This window comes from Saimiri boliviensis, chromosome 14 (assembly GCF_048565385.1).
Source record: "Saimiri boliviensis isolate mSaiBol1 chromosome 14, mSaiBol1.pri, whole genome shotgun sequence".
Lineage (NCBI taxonomy): Eukaryota > Metazoa > Chordata > Mammalia > Primates > Cebidae > Saimiri > Saimiri boliviensis.
The window spans coordinates 75,864,785-75,885,491 of record NC_133462.1 but is presented as its reverse complement, the minus strand read 5'-3'; the positions used below and the strand labels follow the sequence as shown (position 1 = coordinate 75,885,491).

General features: G+C 37.6%; 1 protein-coding gene across 1 annotated transcript in view; it reads right to left on the bottom strand.

Moving 5' to 3' along the window:
- Positions 1 to 20,707, bottom strand: part of DNAH14 (dynein axonemal heavy chain 14) — a 376,422-nt gene that overhangs the window by 73,304 nt on the left and 282,411 nt on the right. Inside the window, exons 55-60 of the mRNA XM_074385260.1 lie at positions 17,145 to 17,342; positions 12,673 to 12,834; positions 10,042 to 10,233; positions 8,035 to 8,216; positions 5,564 to 5,672; positions 4,728 to 4,853 (exon numbers count right to left, since the gene is read on the bottom strand). Coding sequence (XP_074241361.1) covers positions 4,728 to 4,853; positions 5,564 to 5,672; positions 8,035 to 8,216; positions 10,042 to 10,233; positions 12,673 to 12,834; positions 17,145 to 17,342 — 969 coding nt within the window. The remainder of the gene's footprint in view (positions 1 to 4,727; positions 4,854 to 5,563; positions 5,673 to 8,034; positions 8,217 to 10,041; positions 10,234 to 12,672; positions 12,835 to 17,144; positions 17,343 to 20,707) is intronic.

The window sequence follows — 20,707 nt, the reverse complement described above, 5'->3', positions numbered from 1 at the left end:
AAAACAAAGTAATAATGAGGACATTGATGGAAAACTGGTTAATGAATGTCATTGATTCAAACAGTATTTGAATTTTTTTTTTTTTTTTTAAGCTGGAGTCTCGCTCTTGTTGCCCGGCTGGAGTGCAGTGGCTCACTGCAACTTCCGCTTCCTGGGTTCAAGTGATTCTCCTGCCTCAGCCTCCTTAGTAGTTGGGATTATAGGCATGCACCACAATACCCAGCTAATTTGTGTATTTTTAGTAGAGATAGGGTTTCACCACGTTGGTCAGGATGATCTCGATCTCTTGACATTATGATCCGACTACCTTGGCATCCCAAAGTGCTGGAATTATGGGTGTGAGCCATTGCGCCCAGCCCACCCAAATGGTATTTGAAATTAATCACTGCACAATAAATCTTGAAAAGCCATTGCTGCTTATACCAAATGTGATAGCAGTCCTATAAATGTTTATGTCATTGTCAATAATAACTTATAAAGTTGAAAGAAACTTCTAAAGTATCGAAAAAGAAAAACATATGATCAATTCTGCTAAAGATTTTTTAGGAAATGATATTACATAATCATTATCATATGAAGAAATGATCACAGAATATGCAGTGAGAAAATGTAGAAAAAAAAGTATTACAGGAGTGTGGCATGATTGGGGAAAGATGGCCGAATAGGAACAGCTCTGGTCTGCAGCTCCCAGCAAGACCAACACAGAAGTTGGGTGATTTCTGCATTTCCAACTGAGGTACCTGGTTCATCTCACTGGGACTGGTTAGACAGTGGGTGAAGCCCACAGAGGGTGAGCCAAAGCAGAGTGGTGTTGCCTCATCTGGGAAGTGCAAGGAGTTGGAGAACTCCCTCCCTTAGTCAAGGGAAGCCATGAGGGACTGTGCTGTGAGGGATGAAGCTCTCTGGCCCAGATACTATGCTTTTCTCATGGTCTTTGCAACCCACAGACCAGGCGATTCCCTCGGGTGCCTATACCACCAGGGCCCAGGGTTTCAAGCATGAAACTGGGTGGCCATTTGGGCAGACACTGAGATAGCTGCAGGAGTTTTTTTTGTTTTCTTTTCAGACCCCAGTGGCACCTGAAGCACCAGTGAGACAGAACCATTCACTCCCCTGGAAAGGGGGCTAAAGCCAGGGAGCCAAGTGGTCTTGCTCAGTGGATCCCACCCCCACGGAGCCCAGCAAATTAACATCCACTGGCTTGAAATTCTTGCTGCCAGCACAGCAGCCTGAAGTCAACCTGGGATGCTTGGGCTTGGTGGAGGTAGGGGGGCCTCTGCCTTTACTGAGACTTGAGTAGGTGGTTTTGCCCTCACAGTATAAACAAAGCCACCAAGAAGTTCAGGCTGGGCAGAGCCCATTGCAGTGCCACAAGCCATTGTAGCCAGACTGCTTCTCTAGATTCCTGCTCTCTGGGCAGGCCATCTCTGAAAGAAAGGCAGTAGCCCCAGTCAGGGGCTTACAGATAAAACTCCCATTTCACTGGGACAGAGCACCTGGGAGAGGGGGCGGCTGTGGGTGCAGCTTCAGCAGACTTAAATGTTCTTGCCTGCTGGCTTTGAAGAGAGCAGCAGATCTCCTAGCACAGTGCTCGAGCTCTGCTAAGGGACAGACTGCCTCCTCAAATGGAGCCCTGACTCTGTGCCTCCTGATGGGGAGACACCTCCCAGCAGGGGTTGACAGACACCTCATACAGGAGTGCTCTGGCTGGCATGTGGCAGGTGTCCCAGAGGAAGGAGCAGGCAGCAATCTTTGCTGTTGTGCATCCTCCGTGGGCGATACCCAGGCAAAAACGGTCTGGAGTGGGGCCCCAGAAAACTCCAGCAGATCTACAGATGAAGAGCCTGACTTTAGAAGGAAAACTAACAAACAGAGAGCAATAGCATCAACATCAACAAAAAGTATGACCGCACAAAAACTCCATCCGAAGGTCACCAACAACAAAGACCAAAGGTAGATAAATCCACAAAATGAAGAAAAACCAGCACAAAAAGGTTGAAAATGACAAAAACCAGATATCTCTTTTCCAAAGGATCACAACTCCTTGCCAGCAAGGGAACTAAACTGAATGGAGAATGAGTCTGACAAATTGACAGAAGTAGGTGTCAGAAGGTGAGTAACAACAAACTCCTCAGAACTAAAGAAGCATGTTCAAACCCAATTCAAGGAAGCTAAGAACCTTGATAAAAGGTTAGAGGAATTGCTAACTAGAATAACCAGTTTAGAGAAGAACATAAATGACCTGATGGAGCTGAAAAACACAGCACGAGAACATCCTGAAGCATACACAAGTATCAATAGCTGAATTGATCAAGGGGAAGAAAGGATATCAGAGATTGAAGATCACCTTAATGAAATAAAGTGTGAAGACAAGATTAGAGAAAAAAGAATGTAAAAGACTGAACAAAGCCTCAAAGAAGTACGGAACTATGTGAAAAGACCAAACCTACATTAGATTGGTGTACCTGAAAGTGATGGGGAGAGTGGAACCAAGCTGGAAAACACACTTCAGAATATTATTCAGAACTTCCCCAACCTAGCAAGACAGGCCAACATTCAACATTCAGGAAATACAGAGAACATCACAAAGATACTCTTCAAGGAGAGAAATCCCAAGACACTAAATCATCAGATTCACCAAAGTTGAAATGAAGGAAAAACTGTTAAGGTCAACCAGAGAGAAAGGGTGGGTTACCCACAAAGGGAAGCCCAACAGACTAACAGCAGATCTGTTGGCAGAAATTTTGGGAGGCTGAGGTGGGAGGATCATCTGAGGTTATGAGTTCAAGACCAGTCTGATCAACATGGAGAAACCCCATCTCTACTAAAAATACAAAAAAATTAGCTGGGTGTGGCAGTGCATGCTCGGGAAGCTGAGGCGGGAGAATCACTTGAACCTGGGAGGCGAAGGTTGTGGTGAGCTGAGATGGCACCATTGCACTCCAGCCTGGGTAACAAGAGCAAAACTCTGTTTCAAAAAAAAAAAAGAAAAAAGAAAAAAAAGAAAAAGAAAAAACTACTTTAAATTTCATATGGAACTAAAAAAGAGTCTGTATAGCCAAGAAAACACTAAGCAAAAAGAACAAAGCTGGAGGTATCATGCTATCTGACTTCAAACTATACTACAAACCTAGAGTAATAAAAACAGCATGGTACTGGTACCAAAACAGATATATAGACCAATGGAACAGAGCAGAGGCCTCAGAAATAACACCACACATCTATGGCCATCAGATCTTTGACAAACCTGACAACAAGAAGTAATGGGGTAAGGATTCCTTATTTAATAAATGGTGTTGGCAAAACTGGCTTGCCATAGGCAGAAAGATAAAACAGGACCCCTTCCTTACACCTTATACATAAATTAACTCAAGATGGATTGAAGATTTAAACATAAGACCTAAAACCATAGAAACCCTAAAGAAAACCTAGGCAAAACCATTCAGGACATAGGCACGGGCAAGGACTTCATGACTACAACACCAAAAGCAATGGCAACAAAAACACAAAATTGACAAATGGGATCTAATTAAACTAAAGAGCTTCTGCAAAGCAAAATAAACTATCATTAGAGGGAACAGGCAACCCAAAGAGTGAGAGAAAATTTTTGCAACTATCCATCTGACAAAGGGCTAATATCCGGAATCTACAAGGAACTTAAACAAATTTACAAGACAAAAACAAACAACCCCATCAAAAAGTGGGCAAAGGATATGAATAGATACTTCTCAAAAGAAGACATTTATGCAGCCAACAAATATATGAAAAAAAAACCTCATCACCACTGGTCATTAGAGAAATGCAAATTAAAACCAAAATGAGATGCCATCTCATGCCAGTTAGAATGGTGATCATTAAAAAGTCAGGAAATAACAGATGCTGGAAAGGATGTGGAGAAATAAGAACAATTTTACACTGTTAGTGGGAGTATAAATTAGTTTAAACATTGTGGAAGACAGTGTGGTGATTCCTCAAGGATCTAGAACTAGAAATACCATTTGACCCAGCAATTACATTACTGGGCATATACCCAAAGGATTAGAAATCCTTTTCGTAGGTATTTGTTGGGTTTTGGGGTATTAGCTAATGGTGGTAGTCCATGGATATAAATTATCTATAAATAATTACATACATACTGGAGTATAGGCTCACATATGTATTTTTAATTGATGGAGTTGCTTGATTAAAAACCTTTGTGCACAGAAGATAAGCTCTACTCTCCACTTCCTCTGAAAAGGAATAACTACTGATAGGAGCATTCAGTGATTTGCTAAACCACACCGGCTCCTGCTAAGATCCTGACTGGAGTGTATGGAGAGGAATGGCCAATTTAAAAAGAGAGGTTTATTCAGTCAGCAACAGAAGTGGCACACACTAAATAGCCAGTCCCTTGAGCTGCTTCGCTTCTTGCAGATGTTACTCTTGAAGGCCAAGTGTATTTTTGATATGGTCTGCATGAGTTTCTGTTCATTGTAATCAGAAGAGCTTCCTAGGATTGTGGGTTTCTCAAGGACAGGAATCAAGCATGTTTGGACTTTATACTTTCATTTAATGTTATCCTGTGTGTAGTAGGAACTCAATAAATAGTTGTTGGGATTACAATGAAAAGTACCCATAGTTGGGGCATTGTATATTTATAAAAAGGCAGTCTGACTCTTAAACTTGAGGGTTAGGGAATACTCTTTCAGATCTCCAAATTATTTTTATTGACTATATTTTAATTTTACCTGAGCATAATCTTCCACAATTCTTACTTCTTCTGCCACAATTTCCTCATCTTGTTTAACAAGCATCTGAACTTTCTCAACTACTTGTGATTCTTTCCGTAGTTTTTCGACTAGCGTTTCTGTTTCCTAATGAACCACATAATTGTTCTTAGAATGAATTTTAAGAGACATAATCTCTTTTCTAAAAGAGTAATTCAAATATCTCATTTCACTATTTAAAGTTTATTAAAATCAGCCTGAAATATATTTAATAGACAAACAAAATGAGAGAGAACAAGCGACTAATAAAATGGAGAGAGCAAGCGCTCTCACCATTTGGCCAGCTCTCAGCTGCGTCCCCTCTTAGAAGCTCTGTCCTCCACCTCCCTTGATGGTCTCTCTCTGCCATTGGTGCTCTCTGCTTTTGGTCTGCCTTTGGGATATTGCCCAGGATGACTACAGTAAATATTTCATACAATACATGCAAAGAGTGAGGATGAATGATGATTTTTAGGATAGTTGATAGACTGCAAGTTGCCACAGCATATTTCAGATGGATTTAGCTGACTAGGGAATCTTTCTATATAAAATTCTACAGTTAGCTAAATATATCTACTATCACACTTAATTATCAAAATGTAATAATGTTACTATTTTGCTGTTATTGCTTTTTGTTCTTCTCATTTTACAGATAAATTGAGAAAAAAAAAACCAAGTTGTTTTTTTTTAATGTGTACACAGTTATAGGGTAACAAAGCTGGAATTCTAGTCTATGTCAGGTATCAGAGCCTTTGCTTTCAAACACTGTTCTACATTAGACTATAAAATCTTTAAAAGATATTTCAAAGCAAACATACCTTTGTTTTTTGTTCTACTTGAGGGCCAAGAATCAAAAGCTCTTCTTGCATTTCTGAAACCAGTGTGGTTGCTTCCAGGATTGTGGATAGACCCATATAGAAGCGATCCCTGAAGGAAGAAAAAAGTATTAAGAAGGTGTAAGATATAACACAATTTAGTAAATGTAATTTGATAATACATAAAAAGAATTACACCAAATTATGGCCAAAGGGAATTTATTCTAGAAATGCAAGGCTGGCTCACAATTTGAAAGTCAATCAATATAATCCACTACATTAACAAGCTATAAAGAAAATTCAGTGCTGCATCAGTGTCCATTGATGCAGAAAAAGCATTTGATAAAATTCATGATAACTAGGAATAGAGGGGAAATTTATCAACTTGATGAAGAACAGATGCCATTAAAAATAAAATGGACTCAAGGAGAAACTAATAATGAGAACTGGGTATCTGAGGCTCAGCTCCCACTGGAGCAAACTTAAGATACACAAGTTGGGCTTTAACTGTATTAATTTCCCAGAAGGGCATATCTCTCATTTAAATAGAATATTTAATTATAAGTTTTGGGGTGGGAAAGAGGACCAGATAGGCTGTAAGAGACCCAAACCCTATAATTAACCCTTCTCGCTTTTTTTCCTCCCACATCTACCCCTGGGAAACTGGACTACTGAAATTTCCAAGTAGCAAAGAGAAGCTGGGCAATGGGGGACTATAACCTGTCTTTTGCCATCGAGCTATGTTTGCTGGATATAAGCAGTTATGGATGTTGATAACAATGATCACGCATATAAGGTGACAACGCTTAAGATTGTTCTGGCATGGCTCATGCATTAGGGGGTGGGATGTTTTAGGATACTACAAGGTGTGTAAAAGAAGAAACTACTGAGTGACCTAGAGATGTGTTGTAAGACATGAGAAGGACTGAAAAGGAGGTGAATGGCTGTGATAGGGACTGGTTGTACTGATTACATGGTTGTGAATGGAGATCAACAACCCTGGGTGGTGTGGAGGGGACCCCTTAGATCCCAGGAGGTTAGGAGTAAAAGGAAGGTTCCTTAAACTCTCTTGACTCTTGTCTGTAGGGCATCTGGCCAATTTTCTTAGAGTGTTGACATCATCCTTAAATTAACTGCTGACCAAAAAAAATCTTAATCTAAGGACTTTCGGAAACCTCCCAGGATATGCTGACTCCAGGAATGAACAGTCTCTCCTTGAAACAGAACAAGACTAGCTGAGCACTGATATGATTCTCTTTAGCCTCATTATTATATTCAGACTACCTCAACTGCTCTAAAATGAACTGTTATTGGAGCTATCATGCCCCATCTGACCTTGTTAACAAAAACTTAATAAAATTAGACCTTGACTGCATATTAGCAAAATGCTGCTATTGAGGTTGCTACTTTTTATGTAAATATCAGGTCTATTCTTGCCTGCTGCACAAAAATTAGTCCACACTGTCCAGCATGAGTACTGATGAAAAAATCACATTGCCCTGGACTTCCTGCTGGCCAGTTGAGTCGAGACAGAGAATGTGCAATGGCCAATAACTCTTGATGCACTTGGATTAATAACATTTTTAACTGGCTTGGCTCCAGATAAGCAGCTTAGCTATGGTCTGTCCTCCAAGTGGGAGCCATAGTCATGATCACTCTCATGCAGTGTTCCCTATGGCAAATAGAATGGATCTGGCCCAGGCCCCAGTCAGTGTAATTAGTTAGGGTATCTGATGGTGTGGCTTATTTTTAAAAAAGAATTATTAGCTGGATACATGACAGGTTTAGGAGATGGACTTGCAGAGGAATAGTTCTACTATGGTCCCTTGGCAGCCTTTCATGTCTCCATATAGGTTATATAGACAAGCGTTAGCTGCAACTGTGCTGCAACTGATCTAAGTGTTGGGAGGATACCCTTGATCTTTCTAGAACATGAGAATGTGGGGCATTTGTGAGTAGATGCTACAAGGCCATTTCCTACTCATTTCCTCATTTTCCTGGAAGATTGTCGTAAGACAGTTTCTCAGTGTCTCCTGATCTTCCCACACCTCCTCAGTTACCACTGCTGCCTCTAAAATTGCTTAGTAGGTGTTCCACTATCTGTGTTGGAGTCTGTTTTGGTGTTATCACATGAGACAAAGGACACAGGGAGTGGCACTGTGAGTTACTCTTGCTTTCATTGCTCATGTAAGAAATAAACTGTCAGAATCCAACTAATTGGATTAGGGAAATAAACTGTCAGGGACTAATTATTTGTTTATTGGCCAAGTCTGTCAGCCTTGCCTTGACAGGGGCGGCCTTTGAAGGCAGACAGGGAGAATGTCAACCTTATCTCTTTTAAGATCTTCTGCAGCTTCTGGCTTTTTCTCCCACCAAAATGGCAGATTTGGGCTCACCATTTTGTGTTTGTGTCTCTTTTAGCAAGTAAAAATACCAATATAAAATAGGTTTCTGATTTGGTCTCAAAGTCTTACCTCTTTGTTTGCATTTCCTTTTCTCGTGTCCTCAAAATGTGCGCAAATGTTTCCATAAATTGCAAGTAGCTACTAGGAGTGGTATAATAAAATCTTCCAGTTTCTTCTAAGTATTTTGTGTTCAAGTCTTCCATGCTTTTGTGGATTTGGACACATGTTGGGGCAAGTTTTTCTTTCAAGTTCTAAAGAATAATAATTTTTAAGAATTAAGAGAAAGTAATCCAAATATACATTAAAAAGAGAAAATAGAACACTTTTATTTAATTAAAATGGCTTATTATTTCTGAGATTTGGAGATGTAGAGAGAGCTCCTGGATAAGCGGGACAGAGAAAATATGACTTTTAAAGGTTGGGATGGTGGTGGGGCAACAGAATAGCTAACTATGAATGGCACGCCACACTCATCCTTCTGGGCTTTACCCTCATGTTACTCTCACTTTTGCTATAGTCATCTAAAGATTTAGGGCATCAGTATCAACGGCCAAGAGTTATAATGCTTTCTTTATCTTAATTTTTTTTTTTTTGAGACAGAGTTTCACTCTTGTTACCCAGGCTGGAGTGCAACGGCACGATCTCAGCTCACCACAACCTCAGCCTCCTGGGTTCAGGCAATTCTCCTGCCTCAGCCTCCTGAGTATCTGGGATTACAGGCACGCGCCACCATGCCCAGCTAATGTTTTGTATTTTTAGTAGAGACGGGGTTTCACCATGTTGATCAGGATGGTCTCGATCTCTTGACCTCGTGATCCACCCACCTCGGCCTCCCAAAGTGCTGGGATTACAGGCTTGAGCCACCGCACCCGGCCATCTTAAAATTTTTTGAGACTGGGTCTTTGCCTAAGCCGAAGTGCAGTGGTGCAACAATAGCTCACTGTAGTCTCAAATTCCTGGGCTCAAGAGATCCTCCTGCCTCAATCTCCCAAGTCACTGGGACTACAGATGCTTGCCACCACACCTAGCTAATTTTCTAAATTTTTTTTGTAGAGATGGGGGTCTCACTATGTCACCCAGGCTGGTCTTGAACTTCTGACCTCAAGCAATTCTCCTGCCTTGGCCTCCCAAAATGCTGGGATTACAGGTGTGAGCCACCACGCCCAGCCTTCTTTATCTTTTATATTCCTTTCTTAAAGTGGTTATCAATAGCAAGATAGTCAAGGAAGTTTGCTTGAGCAAAATAAAGCTACAAAAATGTAAGGGCCTAAAGGATACACAGAGGAGCAAAACCAGAGTGGAAAGAATATTCTCTTTGCCTGGATTGGGAGATATTTCTGATTTAGACATAACCTATCCTGATGATCTATCTCCAGTCTACCAAGTCTAACCAATCACTAGTCACTTTTAACTCAGCTGCATTTTTTTCTTCTTCTGGTTCCACCCTATCTCTATTCTCCTTGGGCTTTGCTTTCCTTGATCACAGACAAGTAAGGATGCAATCCCATTTCTAGACCCTATGTTGAGTTTCAGTTCCCTATGCATTTATAGCTCCTTTGGTCAACACTTCCCTTTGCTGTCAGCTAGGTCCTATGGGATCTTCAGTTTAGTTACTCCAGAATAGATTCTTTCTTACTGGTGACTCATAAATTCTGAGTTAATTTTGTATTGTGGCTTGTGCTCTCACTGCTTTGCCATCTTGCGCTTGTAGCCAAGCCAGAGTAATTTACAAGAAATACACAGAAGGCTGCAGCATCCTTACCATAGAATCTGGTATGCAGAATGGAGACTGTTTTCCTTCATGGAAATCTGCTGTTCCACCATGGGGACAGCACAGTGAGGAGACCCAGGCATTGTGGAATCTGAATTTGGGTATCTTTGAAATAGGGTGAATTCAGGGGTACAAGAGATGGGGAATTAATAGGGAGTTAATGTTAACGCTTGACCCAAATTTTTTATTATAATTTGGCTTATAACTGGCTATTTTTGTCCATCTAGAGTTCATTGTTCTTCAGAGGCATAACACCATCAGACGCTGTCAATAAACTGAAACCTTCACTTGCATTAGATATTTACCTCTCTGTTCTCGAAATTGACCTTTTCTTTTAAGAATGAGTTAGCTACAATAAGGAGAGCTTCTTCTGGCCACCTCTCGTACCAATCAATCGTGCAGGAGCTAATCATAGAAGGATAAATTCTACAATTTTGGCGCAAGCTAGGTCCTTCAGGACTCATGATCACAAAAATATGAAGATTTTTATATATTCTCTGAAAATTAACGAAAATATAAACTGTTAAAATGTAATCCACTGTTTTGAAAAAATATTATATTAAAAATTCCATGAAAAATGTATTTTAGATCTTTCCTTATTGGGTAGACCAGGGACTGATCATTTGCACACTGAGTGCCTGCCATAAACAGAACCCTTCCAAGGCAAACTAATAGCAGGGAGGCCCAGAACACCCTTTGCATAAACCATCTCTTATGACGGGACCCGGTGCTAGAGTTCTGTTCAGTAGGGGACTTTATACTAGATGGTGCTGGGTGTGACTATTTAACTCTTTCCTCTGCGGTGATGTGCATTTAAGACCCACAGAAACTTAAAGTGAGAAAATGGTCAGATGAATTCGAGCTGAAAGAAACAGACTGATAATAAGGGTAGAGCACCAGAGGAGGCAGCAATAAAACTCCTGCAGGTAAGCAATATGAGATCCTACACAATTTTACAGGCCGTAGGCTAAGTGCTAGTTTCTTTGCAATTTGCCCTCAGCTGTTTTCCTTGTAAGACCTGGCTGTGCTGCTGCTGTTGCTGAGTTCTTGGCAAGACTGGCAACAGGGCACAGATTCCTTCTTCCTTATTTCCAGATATCACTTTGCAATAAGTCTGCATTACTGAAAACAGCCTCAGTGAGTTAGTGTTCCTTTTAACTCACAGTCTAACTGTAGAAAGTGATAATACCTTTAAGTATTAAGCAACTTATTTTGTCAAATAAATATGGTAAAGCTGAAAGAAGACTCAAAGGTAAGATTTTTTTCCCTCTTTCTTGTGTTTAACAAATTTATTTATTTATTTATTTGAGACGGAGTTTCGCTCTTGTTACCCAGGCTGGAGTGCAATGGCGCGATCTCGGCTCACCGCAACCTCCGCCTCCTGGGTTCAGGCAATTCTCCTGCCTCAGCCTCCTAAGTAGCTGGGATTACAGGCACACGCCACCATGCCCAGCTAATTTTTTGTATTTTTAGTAGAGACGGGGTTTCACCATGTTGACCAGGATGGTCTCGATCTCTTGACCTCGTGATCCACCCGCCTCAGCCTCCCAAAGTGCTGGGATTACAAGCTTGAGCCACCGCGCCCGGCCGTGTTTAACAAATTTATAAAGGCAAATAAAACTGCTCAGTGCAAAATTCATACAATGTGGAAATGTTTAAAGTAAAAATGAAAACACCTATTTTTTACACATTCCCAAAACTTCTACCTAGAGATATCAAATGTTAGCAGTTTAAAGTGTGCCTTTACTATTTGTCATTATTGTAGGACATGTCAAATCACTTTTGGAAGTATAGCATTATATATGTATTTCATATGATATTATATATAATATATAATAGTATTACATATAATATATAGTATTACAGTACAGTATATATATAGGTAATGAGAGTAGTATAGTATACTATAGTATAGTATTATATATTATATATAAAATTAAAATTTCTGAGATTCTTGGTCTATTTGTTTTTATTCTGGAGTACTATTCGCTGCATTCCAATTTGAGATTTCTTTTTTCTTCCTTATTATTCAAATCAAATGAATAAACCAAATATAATAACAAGGCATAAGAGTGACACAATTGTCAGGATAAATGCTATCCTTCTTCCTACCATGGTATTAAAAAATATAACTCAATCTAAGCATATCCATTTGTATCAACTTGTTCTTTATCAACTGTGGAGTCATATTTGGAATTTTTAAAACATCTTCTTGTGATAGATTACTAAGTATCTGTTTAATACTTAGCAATGTTGTTACTAAATTGAGAAATTGTGGATGGCCAGATTCAATTTTTAAATTGTCCTATGATAGACAAAAACTACCACCAGAAATAAATCCATTCTCCATTGAATATTCTGGTTTGGGTAATCATGTCTATATATTCATTAAGCCATGGGTCAGTCATCATGTCTCAAAGACACAAGTTCATTTTGACTAATTGATATCTCTCATCAAACCAGTTTGTTCACAGCTCCTCTGCAGCTGAGCTCATTCTGAATAGCACCTGCTCTATCCAGTCAATTTCCTTTTGTATCCATCACCTCCTGGTCAATTCTAGGACTATTCAAAAGGATGAAATGATTCTTGTTTCTTGCCTTTCCAGATTAGTTATCAAAAAGATAAAATAAGAACATTATTAGCTAGGAAAGAATCTTCATGTAAGAAATACTCTTGGGATTTTATTTTTTATTTTATTGCCTCCAGTTGGCATTATATTTTGAAACCATTGATAGCCAGACAGGCTCAGATTCTTGTTCATTTTTGACCTAACTAAGGGTATGGTGTATCTGTGGGTAGGATACTCATTATTTTATCTTAAAAACTCATCTAAAGATCTAAAGAAATTATATCCAACTTTAAAATCATGTACAGAATTATAAACATAGTCTACTTTTAACATGACAATTTGATAAACCAAGTCATAAAAAGGTACCTTTTGAAAGAACGAAAGTAAAGATTGCCTATTATCCATATAACCAGACTGTTCAGTAAGAGATCTGAGTTTTATTGCAATAGAATCCAGCTCATCATTTTCAAACAGGTCAGGTATTCTTCCTGAATTGATGATGTAGTTCAAATCTTCTAAAAATGAATCCTTATGTAAAACACATACTTAATCAGAAATGAGTAAATTATTCATATCTTCTATGCTAACCACTTCAGTTTAAGAAAGCAAGAAAGCAATATTGTTAAGAAGAACTGAGGCTAAATGCTTTTTTTTAAGCTAATTTCCTCCCCCACCCCCAACTTTTTTTTTGAGACAAAGTCTCACCCTGTTGGGCAGTCTGGAGTACAGTGGCACAGTCATGGTTCACTGTAGCCTTGAACTCCTGGGCTCAAGCCATCCTCCTGCCTCAGCTTCCCAAATAGCTAGGACTAAAGGTGCATGCCACCATGCTTGGCTAATTTTAAAAGTATTCTTGTAGTGACTACTGGGCCTCTCTGTGTTGTCCAGGCTGATCCATCTTCCCACCTTGGCCTCCCAAAGTGCTGGGATTATAGGAATAAGCCACTGTGCCTGTCCCAAAACTAACCTTTTCATTCAAACCCATCAAAATATTTTTTTCTGAATCAAAATAAGCTTCATTCATTCAAACATTAGAGAAACATATACTTGGTACTCAGAGTATACCAAATACCCGTGACCAGCACTGAGAAAAGAGGTATGGAGGAGTGGGTACAGTAATGAATTGGGCAGGAACCCTGCTCAGGCAGTTCCCAGAAGCCCTCAATGCATCTACATTTGTGTTTGAATCATAGTAGACAAACTGGAAATAACACCGTTGAAGGATTATTTTAATTTAACTGAATTCATATCTATACAGGGCCTCAAATCCAATGAAAAAGTTAACAGTCAAGAAAAAGTAGAGAAACAAACTCTTCCGAAAGAGTTATTATAAATGTATGGACATTTTGCTTTTGAGATTAAATCCAAGGTTTCTTTTTAAAAAAAGCATTTTAAAAAGTTGATAGCATTAGTGACTCTCTTCATGATGCTCAGACACTCATAGGTTCATGGTATTTCAGTTCAGGTGGGAAAGGGCAGAGAGCTTGTAGGGAGCTCTCCACTAGAGGCCAACAGAGGTGACACAGCACTAACTTATTTCCTGTCTCACCTCATGTGATGGAGAACTGCCAAAACTTATTACACATTGATAGTTTCCTGCTCTTTTTGGGTCACACGGAAAGCAATGATATGGCCAGAAGCAGCTGGAAAGTGTGGAAAACAGATCCAATGATCTCGAAATGCTGAGTAATATGAGAGTAGAGGAGCCATGTTCATTTCAGCTTTGGCCTGATTTTCCGAAACTCAATGGGCTCCTGGCATGGGGCATGGGAGAAACTACATCTTTGAAAATCCACAACCTCATTAGCATTTGTTATTTTTTGAATTTTGAATAGTAACCATTTTGACTGATATTAGATGGTATCTCATTATAGTTTTGATTTGTATTTCTCTAACAATCAGTGATGTTGAGCTTTTTATAATTGTTGGATACATGTATGTCTTCTTTTGAAAAGTGTCTGTTCATGTCCTTTGCCCACTTTTTTATGAGGTTGACAAAAAACTCTTAGAACTGATAAATGAATGCAGCAAAGGTACAGGATACAAAAACCAGTAATGTTTCTATATATGAACAGCAAACTAGGCAAAAAAAGAAATTAAAAAGGCAATCCCGTTTAGAATAGCACAATAAATAAAATGAAATAAAATACTTGGGAATAAGTTTGAACCAGGAAGGTGAAAGAACTCTACAAGGAAAACCATAAAACACTGATAGAAGAAATTGAAAAGGGTACAAACAAATTGAAAGACATCCATGTTCATGAATCAAAAAACAAGTATTGTTTTTTTTGTTTCATGAACAAAAAAGATGACCATACTACCCAAAGCAATCTATCAATTTGTTGCAATCTCTGAAAAATACCAATGGTATTCTTCACAGAAATAGAAAAAATTCCTAAAATTCAAATGGAACTACAAAATATCTCAAAAATCCAAAGCAATTCTGAGCAAAAAGAACAAAGTTGGAGGCATCACACTACCAGATTTCAAAATACATTATAAAGCTATAGTAGCCAAAACAGCATGTATGGGAACAAAAACAGATGCATAGAGCAATGAAATAGACTAGAGAAACCATAAATTAACCCATGTATTTATGGCCAGCTCATTTTTGACAAATGTTCTGAGAGCATACAATGGAAAAAAATTCAGTGTCTGATAAATGGTGCCAAGAAAGTTGAATATCCATATACAAAGGATGAAATTAGACCTCCATCTCTCACCCTATACAATAATCAACTCGAAATGAATTAAAGAGCTAAATATAAGACCTGAAACCATAAAACAGCCAGAAGAAAACATAAGGGAAATACTTCAGAACATTGGTCTTGGAAAAGAATTTATAAATAAGACCTCAAAAGCACAGGCAACAAAAGCAAAAATAAACACGTGGAATTATATCAAATTAAAAAGCATGGTAAATTTTCTTCTGCACAGCAAAAGAAAAGACATGAATGAAAAGAGTAGAAAAGCAAACAACAGAATGAAAAGACAAACTACAGAATGGGAGAAAATATTTGCAAATAATTCATTCAATAGGGAATACCCAGAATATACAAGGAACTCAAACATCTTAACAGCAAAAACAAAAAATAAAGAACAAAAAAACAAAATCAAACCTGATTTTAAAAATTGGCCAATGATCTGAACAGTCATTTCTCAGAATAAGACATGGCCAAAAAATGAATAAATGCTCAATATCACTAATTATCAGGAAAATGCAAATCAAAACCACAATGAGCTATCATCTCTCTCCAGTCAGGTTGGCTATCATCAAACAGACAAAAAAATAACAAATGCTAGTGAAGATTTGGAGAAAAGGGAACTCGTATATACTGTTGGTGAAAATGCAATCTAGTACAGCCACTATGGCAAATAGTATGGAGGTTCCTCAAAAAACTACACATAAGCCTGGGCAACACAGTGAGACCTCACCTCTACAAAAAAAAAAAATAAATAAAAACATCAGCTAGGTGTGGTGGTGTAGTCTTGTAGTATCAGCTACTTGAGAGGCTAAGGTGAGAGAATCACTTGAGCCTCGGAAGTCAGGGCGTCATTGAGCCATGATTGCACCACTGCACTTCAGCCTGGGTGACAGAGCAAGACCCTGTTTCAAACAAAACATAAACTACAAACAAAATAATTATAAGATCCAGCAATCCCACTTCTGGGCATTTATCCAAAGAAGAGGAAATCAGTATATTCAAGTAACATCTGCACCCTCATGTTTATAACAGCTCTTTTCACAATAGCCAAGATACAGAATAAATGACTCAAGCAAACATGGTCTATATACATCACAGAATACAGTTCACCCATGAAAGAGAATGAAATCCTGTCACTGTGGCAACATGATTTTGTTAAGTGTAGTAAACGAGAAACAAAGTTAAATGCTACATCCTCTCACTCATATATAAAAGTTAAAAGGAAGTGGATCTCACAGAAGTAAAAAGTGGAACAGAGGATACTACAAGCTGGGAAAGGTAGGGGAAAGAAGAGAAGTATAGGGAGAGATTTGTTAAGGAATACAAAACGACAGCTAGATAGGAGAAATAAGTTCTACTGTCCTACAGCATTGTAGGATAAATATACATAACAGTAATATATTACATAGTGTCAAATGGCTAGAAGGATAATTGAATGCTCCTAACATAAAATGATAAAGATAATGAATATGCGAATTACCCAAATCTGATCTTATATGTATTGAAACATCACATACCCCATAAACACAAGTACAGTTGTCATATGTCAATTTAAAAATGTAATTTAACTTGAAAATAAATAGCTAAGCCATAGACTTGGAGGAAATATATGCAAAAATATATACATGACAAAAATAACATATTCTGCAGGGAAAGTCCTACATCTGACAGTGAAATTAGAGCAGAAGAAGAGTGGTAGAGAGAAACAGAAGCCTGGATGCTGTAAGAGCACATTTTAGATTACATAACTAACTGTAGATTACAGATACTGTATATAGATGGAAGGGTTTTAAAATTACAGATTATAAAGGTAGTTCTGATATAAGACAGATGATTTCAACTGCATATACAAATTACTTCCAATCTGTCAATTAAAATGAAAATGATAATGACATAGAAAATACTTTCACTGAAATGTTTTTTCAGAACTATCTATGGCATCATTACAAATATATAAACTCTGTGGGCTATGACTGGCTAAAAACATAGAATACTGCAAGAAAACTGTTGTTGTAGGCTAACAGAACCACTGATAAGTATTTTCTTGTTTTCTTTTCAAATATTAAATTTCTAGGGAGGGGTATCCACATAGATATCAAACTTTAGCAAATAACAAAGACAAGAAATACTTACTTGTTCTATGTTTAAATTGGGAACCATCAGAACAGTGGGGTTCCCTTTTAATCCTGCATGAATAAACACCTTTTTAAAGACTTCTTTGAATTCGATGTAGGCACAGTTGTGAGATACAGGCACTCGGTATAGTTTGTTATCTGTCAAATAACAGGCCAAGGTTGCACATGTTTTTTTCCCACATCCATCTATTCCAATCTTTGGGAGAAAAGAAATTCAACATATAACATATATTTTCTGGGAATCTTTCAAAGCATAATTTTTTGTTTATCATTTGTGCTAGAAATTTTGACAGTAAAATACCTCAAACAATTTTTATTTATAATCATTTCAGGAGGCATATTAAACATAATTTAAATATTTTATCAAAATTTTCATAAGGCACTTATCCATTCAATATTTTCATCTTTTCATAGCTTCTTAAGATATATGGGAAAATTTCACTGGACAGATAACCTAATCTTGAAAGATAGCACAGATAGGCTTATAAACCATCTTTATGTCATTGTCAATATTTGCTTCTTCATTTATAAGTAACTAGATAGATCTTTTCATTTTTATTTTGAGCAATAGGTACTTAAATAAATGTTCTTAGGGAATAATGGCAAAGTAATTATTGTTTTAAAAAACAGCTTTATTTAGGTGTAATATACAGGTTATACCTGTTTTAAGTGTGTAATTCAATGCTTTCTAGTACATTTACAGACTTATGCAACCCTTATCACAATCCAGTTTTGGAACAACCTCCTTTACCCCAAAAAGATATTTCAGGGCTACAGGCAGTCAATCCCCATTCAACCCTCAGACCCAGTCGATCACTAATACGTTTTCATCTCTATTGATTTGCCTATTTCTGGCATTTCATATAAGTGAAATTATACACGAGGAACTCTAATGCGTCTGATTTATTTTACTCAGTGTAATAAGTTCTTTCATGTTGTATGTGTATCAGTAGTTTGTTCCTTTTCATTGCTGAATGGTATTCTATTGTATGGACATATTATTTATCTATTGATGAACATTTGGATTGCTTCTACTTCTTGGTTATTATGAATAATGCTGCTATGAATATTTGCATACAAGTCTCTAAGTGGACATTTATTTTCCCTTGTGTAGAGATAGAGAAATTGGATTGCTCAATTATGTGGTAAATCTATGTTAAACTTTATAAGAAATAGCTAAACCAGTTTCCAAAGTATTTGTACTATTTTACATTTCCAGAAGCCACGTATGAAAGTTCAGTTTATACACAATCTTTTTAATGCATGTTATTAACTATTTTTTTAATTTGATTATAGCTATTCAAGTGGGTATTTAGCATTATGTCATTGTGGTTTTAATTTGCATTTCCCTAATGACTAATGAAGTTGAATATATTTTCATGGGAATCACTTATGTATTGTCTTTGGTAAAACACCTATTCAAATATTTTGTTCATCAAAAAATTAACTTGTTTTATAAGAGTTTTAGACTCACAGAAAAATTACCAAGATGGTATGGGGAACTGTCATATATCCCAATCCAATTTCCCCATTAGTAGCATCTAACATTAGTATGTTACATTTGTTACCATTAATGAACCAATATTAATATATTATTGTTAACTGAAGTCCATACTTTATTCAAATCGCCTTAGTTTTTAACCTAATGTTCTTTTTCTCTTTCAGAATTTCCTCCAGGGTACTATATTACATTTAGTAACCAAGTCTCCTTAAGCTACTCTTGGCTGTGACAGTTTTTCACACTTTTCTTATTTTTGATGGCCTTAAGAGTTTCAGGGAGTTCTGATCAGGTATTTTATGGAATGTCACTCAACTAGGATTTTCCTGCTGTTTTTCTCATGATTATACTGGGGTTATAAATTCTTAGAAGGAAAACCACATGGGTAAAGTGCTATTTTCATCACATGATATCTAGGAACATACTCTCACCATGATTTATCATTTTTGATGGTGAACTTGATCACCTAGATAAGGTAATGTTTATCATATTTCTCCACTGTGAAGTTACTCTTTTTTTCTCCCTTTCCATACTGTACTCTTTGGGAGAAAGACATTATGTGCAGCCTGCAGTGAAGGAGTAAGGAGTTATGCTCTTTTCTTGAGAAAGAAATTCACATTATGTGGATATCTTCTGAATGGGAGATTTGTCTATTCTCCCTCATTTACTTATTTATTTAGTCATTTATTTATATCAGTATGGACCCATGGATATTTATTACACACTTTGGATTATAATCTAATACCACTTTCTTCTTTATTTTTGTTTTTTAAAATGGAGTCTCACTCTGTCACCCAGGCTGGAATGCAATGGTGCCATCTCAGCTCACTGCAACGTCCTCCTCCTGGGTTTAAGCAATTCTTCCGCCTCAGCCTCCTGAGTAGCTGGGATTACAGGTACATGCCACCATACCTGGCTAATTTTTTGTATTTTTGGTAGAGACAAGGTTTCGCCATATTGGTCAGGCTGATCTCTTACTCCTGACCACGTGATCTGCCCACCTTGGCCTCCCAAGGTGTTGGAATTACAGGCGTGAGCCACCTCCACTGGCCCAATACCACCTTCTTTGTTCTGCTGCTTCAGCTTTGGCCACTGTGAACTCTTTTAGTTGGCTTTTGTGTCCCTCTAACATAACCCCATGATTATTTTAGCACTTCACTTGTAGCACTACAGGATTCTCCAGGCTCATATTGTATATTTCCTGTCCCAGTTCTAGAATCAGCAATTTTCCCAAGGAGTCCTGGTTCCTTTTAATGGAGAATAGTATGGGAAACCAAGATCTGGGAGCTAGGTGTATTCACTGCTACTGGAGCATCACTGCCTGTAATCCCTCCCAGCTGACACAGAAAATAAATGAATGTTTGTATACCAACCCTTATAGACAAACATTCCTATAAAATTTCTATATCCAATCACCTATATTAAGCTAACCATAAGTTCAATTTATGTTGCCAACTCCATCACTACACGATTACTGTAGTCTTTTTCCCTTGCTTAGCTCTGCCCTCCAATAGTGAGAAAACTGGTTTTACCATTTGTCATCCATTTACTTCATTATTCAGTTCCAGTATATGTGTATTGTGGTATTGGTCTGGTTAACTTTACCCCCAAACTACTTTTTTTTTCTCACTGTTTGCTTTTAAAAAATTTTTATTTTATTATTTTTTAAAATTGCATTTTAGGTTTTGGGGTACATGTGAAGAACATGCAAGATTGTTGCAAACTACTTTTTACGTTGGCTCCTTTTCCCCCAATCCTCTTCAGTGAGTTTGTGTCACATACTTGCAACATGGTTTGATTATTGTTCTTTCACATTCTGCATTTAATCCTGGGATTATCAGAACTTCAAAATGATTTTTTTCTAAATTTGCATATATTAAGGCTCATTCTTTGTGCTATCAAGTTCCATTGGCTTTCACAAATACATAATGTCATGTGTTCACCATTATAGTATAAAGAATTTGTACCATCCTAAAAAATCTCATGTTCTACTTTCCTTTCTTTCTACCAAAGCCTTAGGCAAAAAATATTTTTTACCATTTTCATAGTTTTGCCTTTTCTGG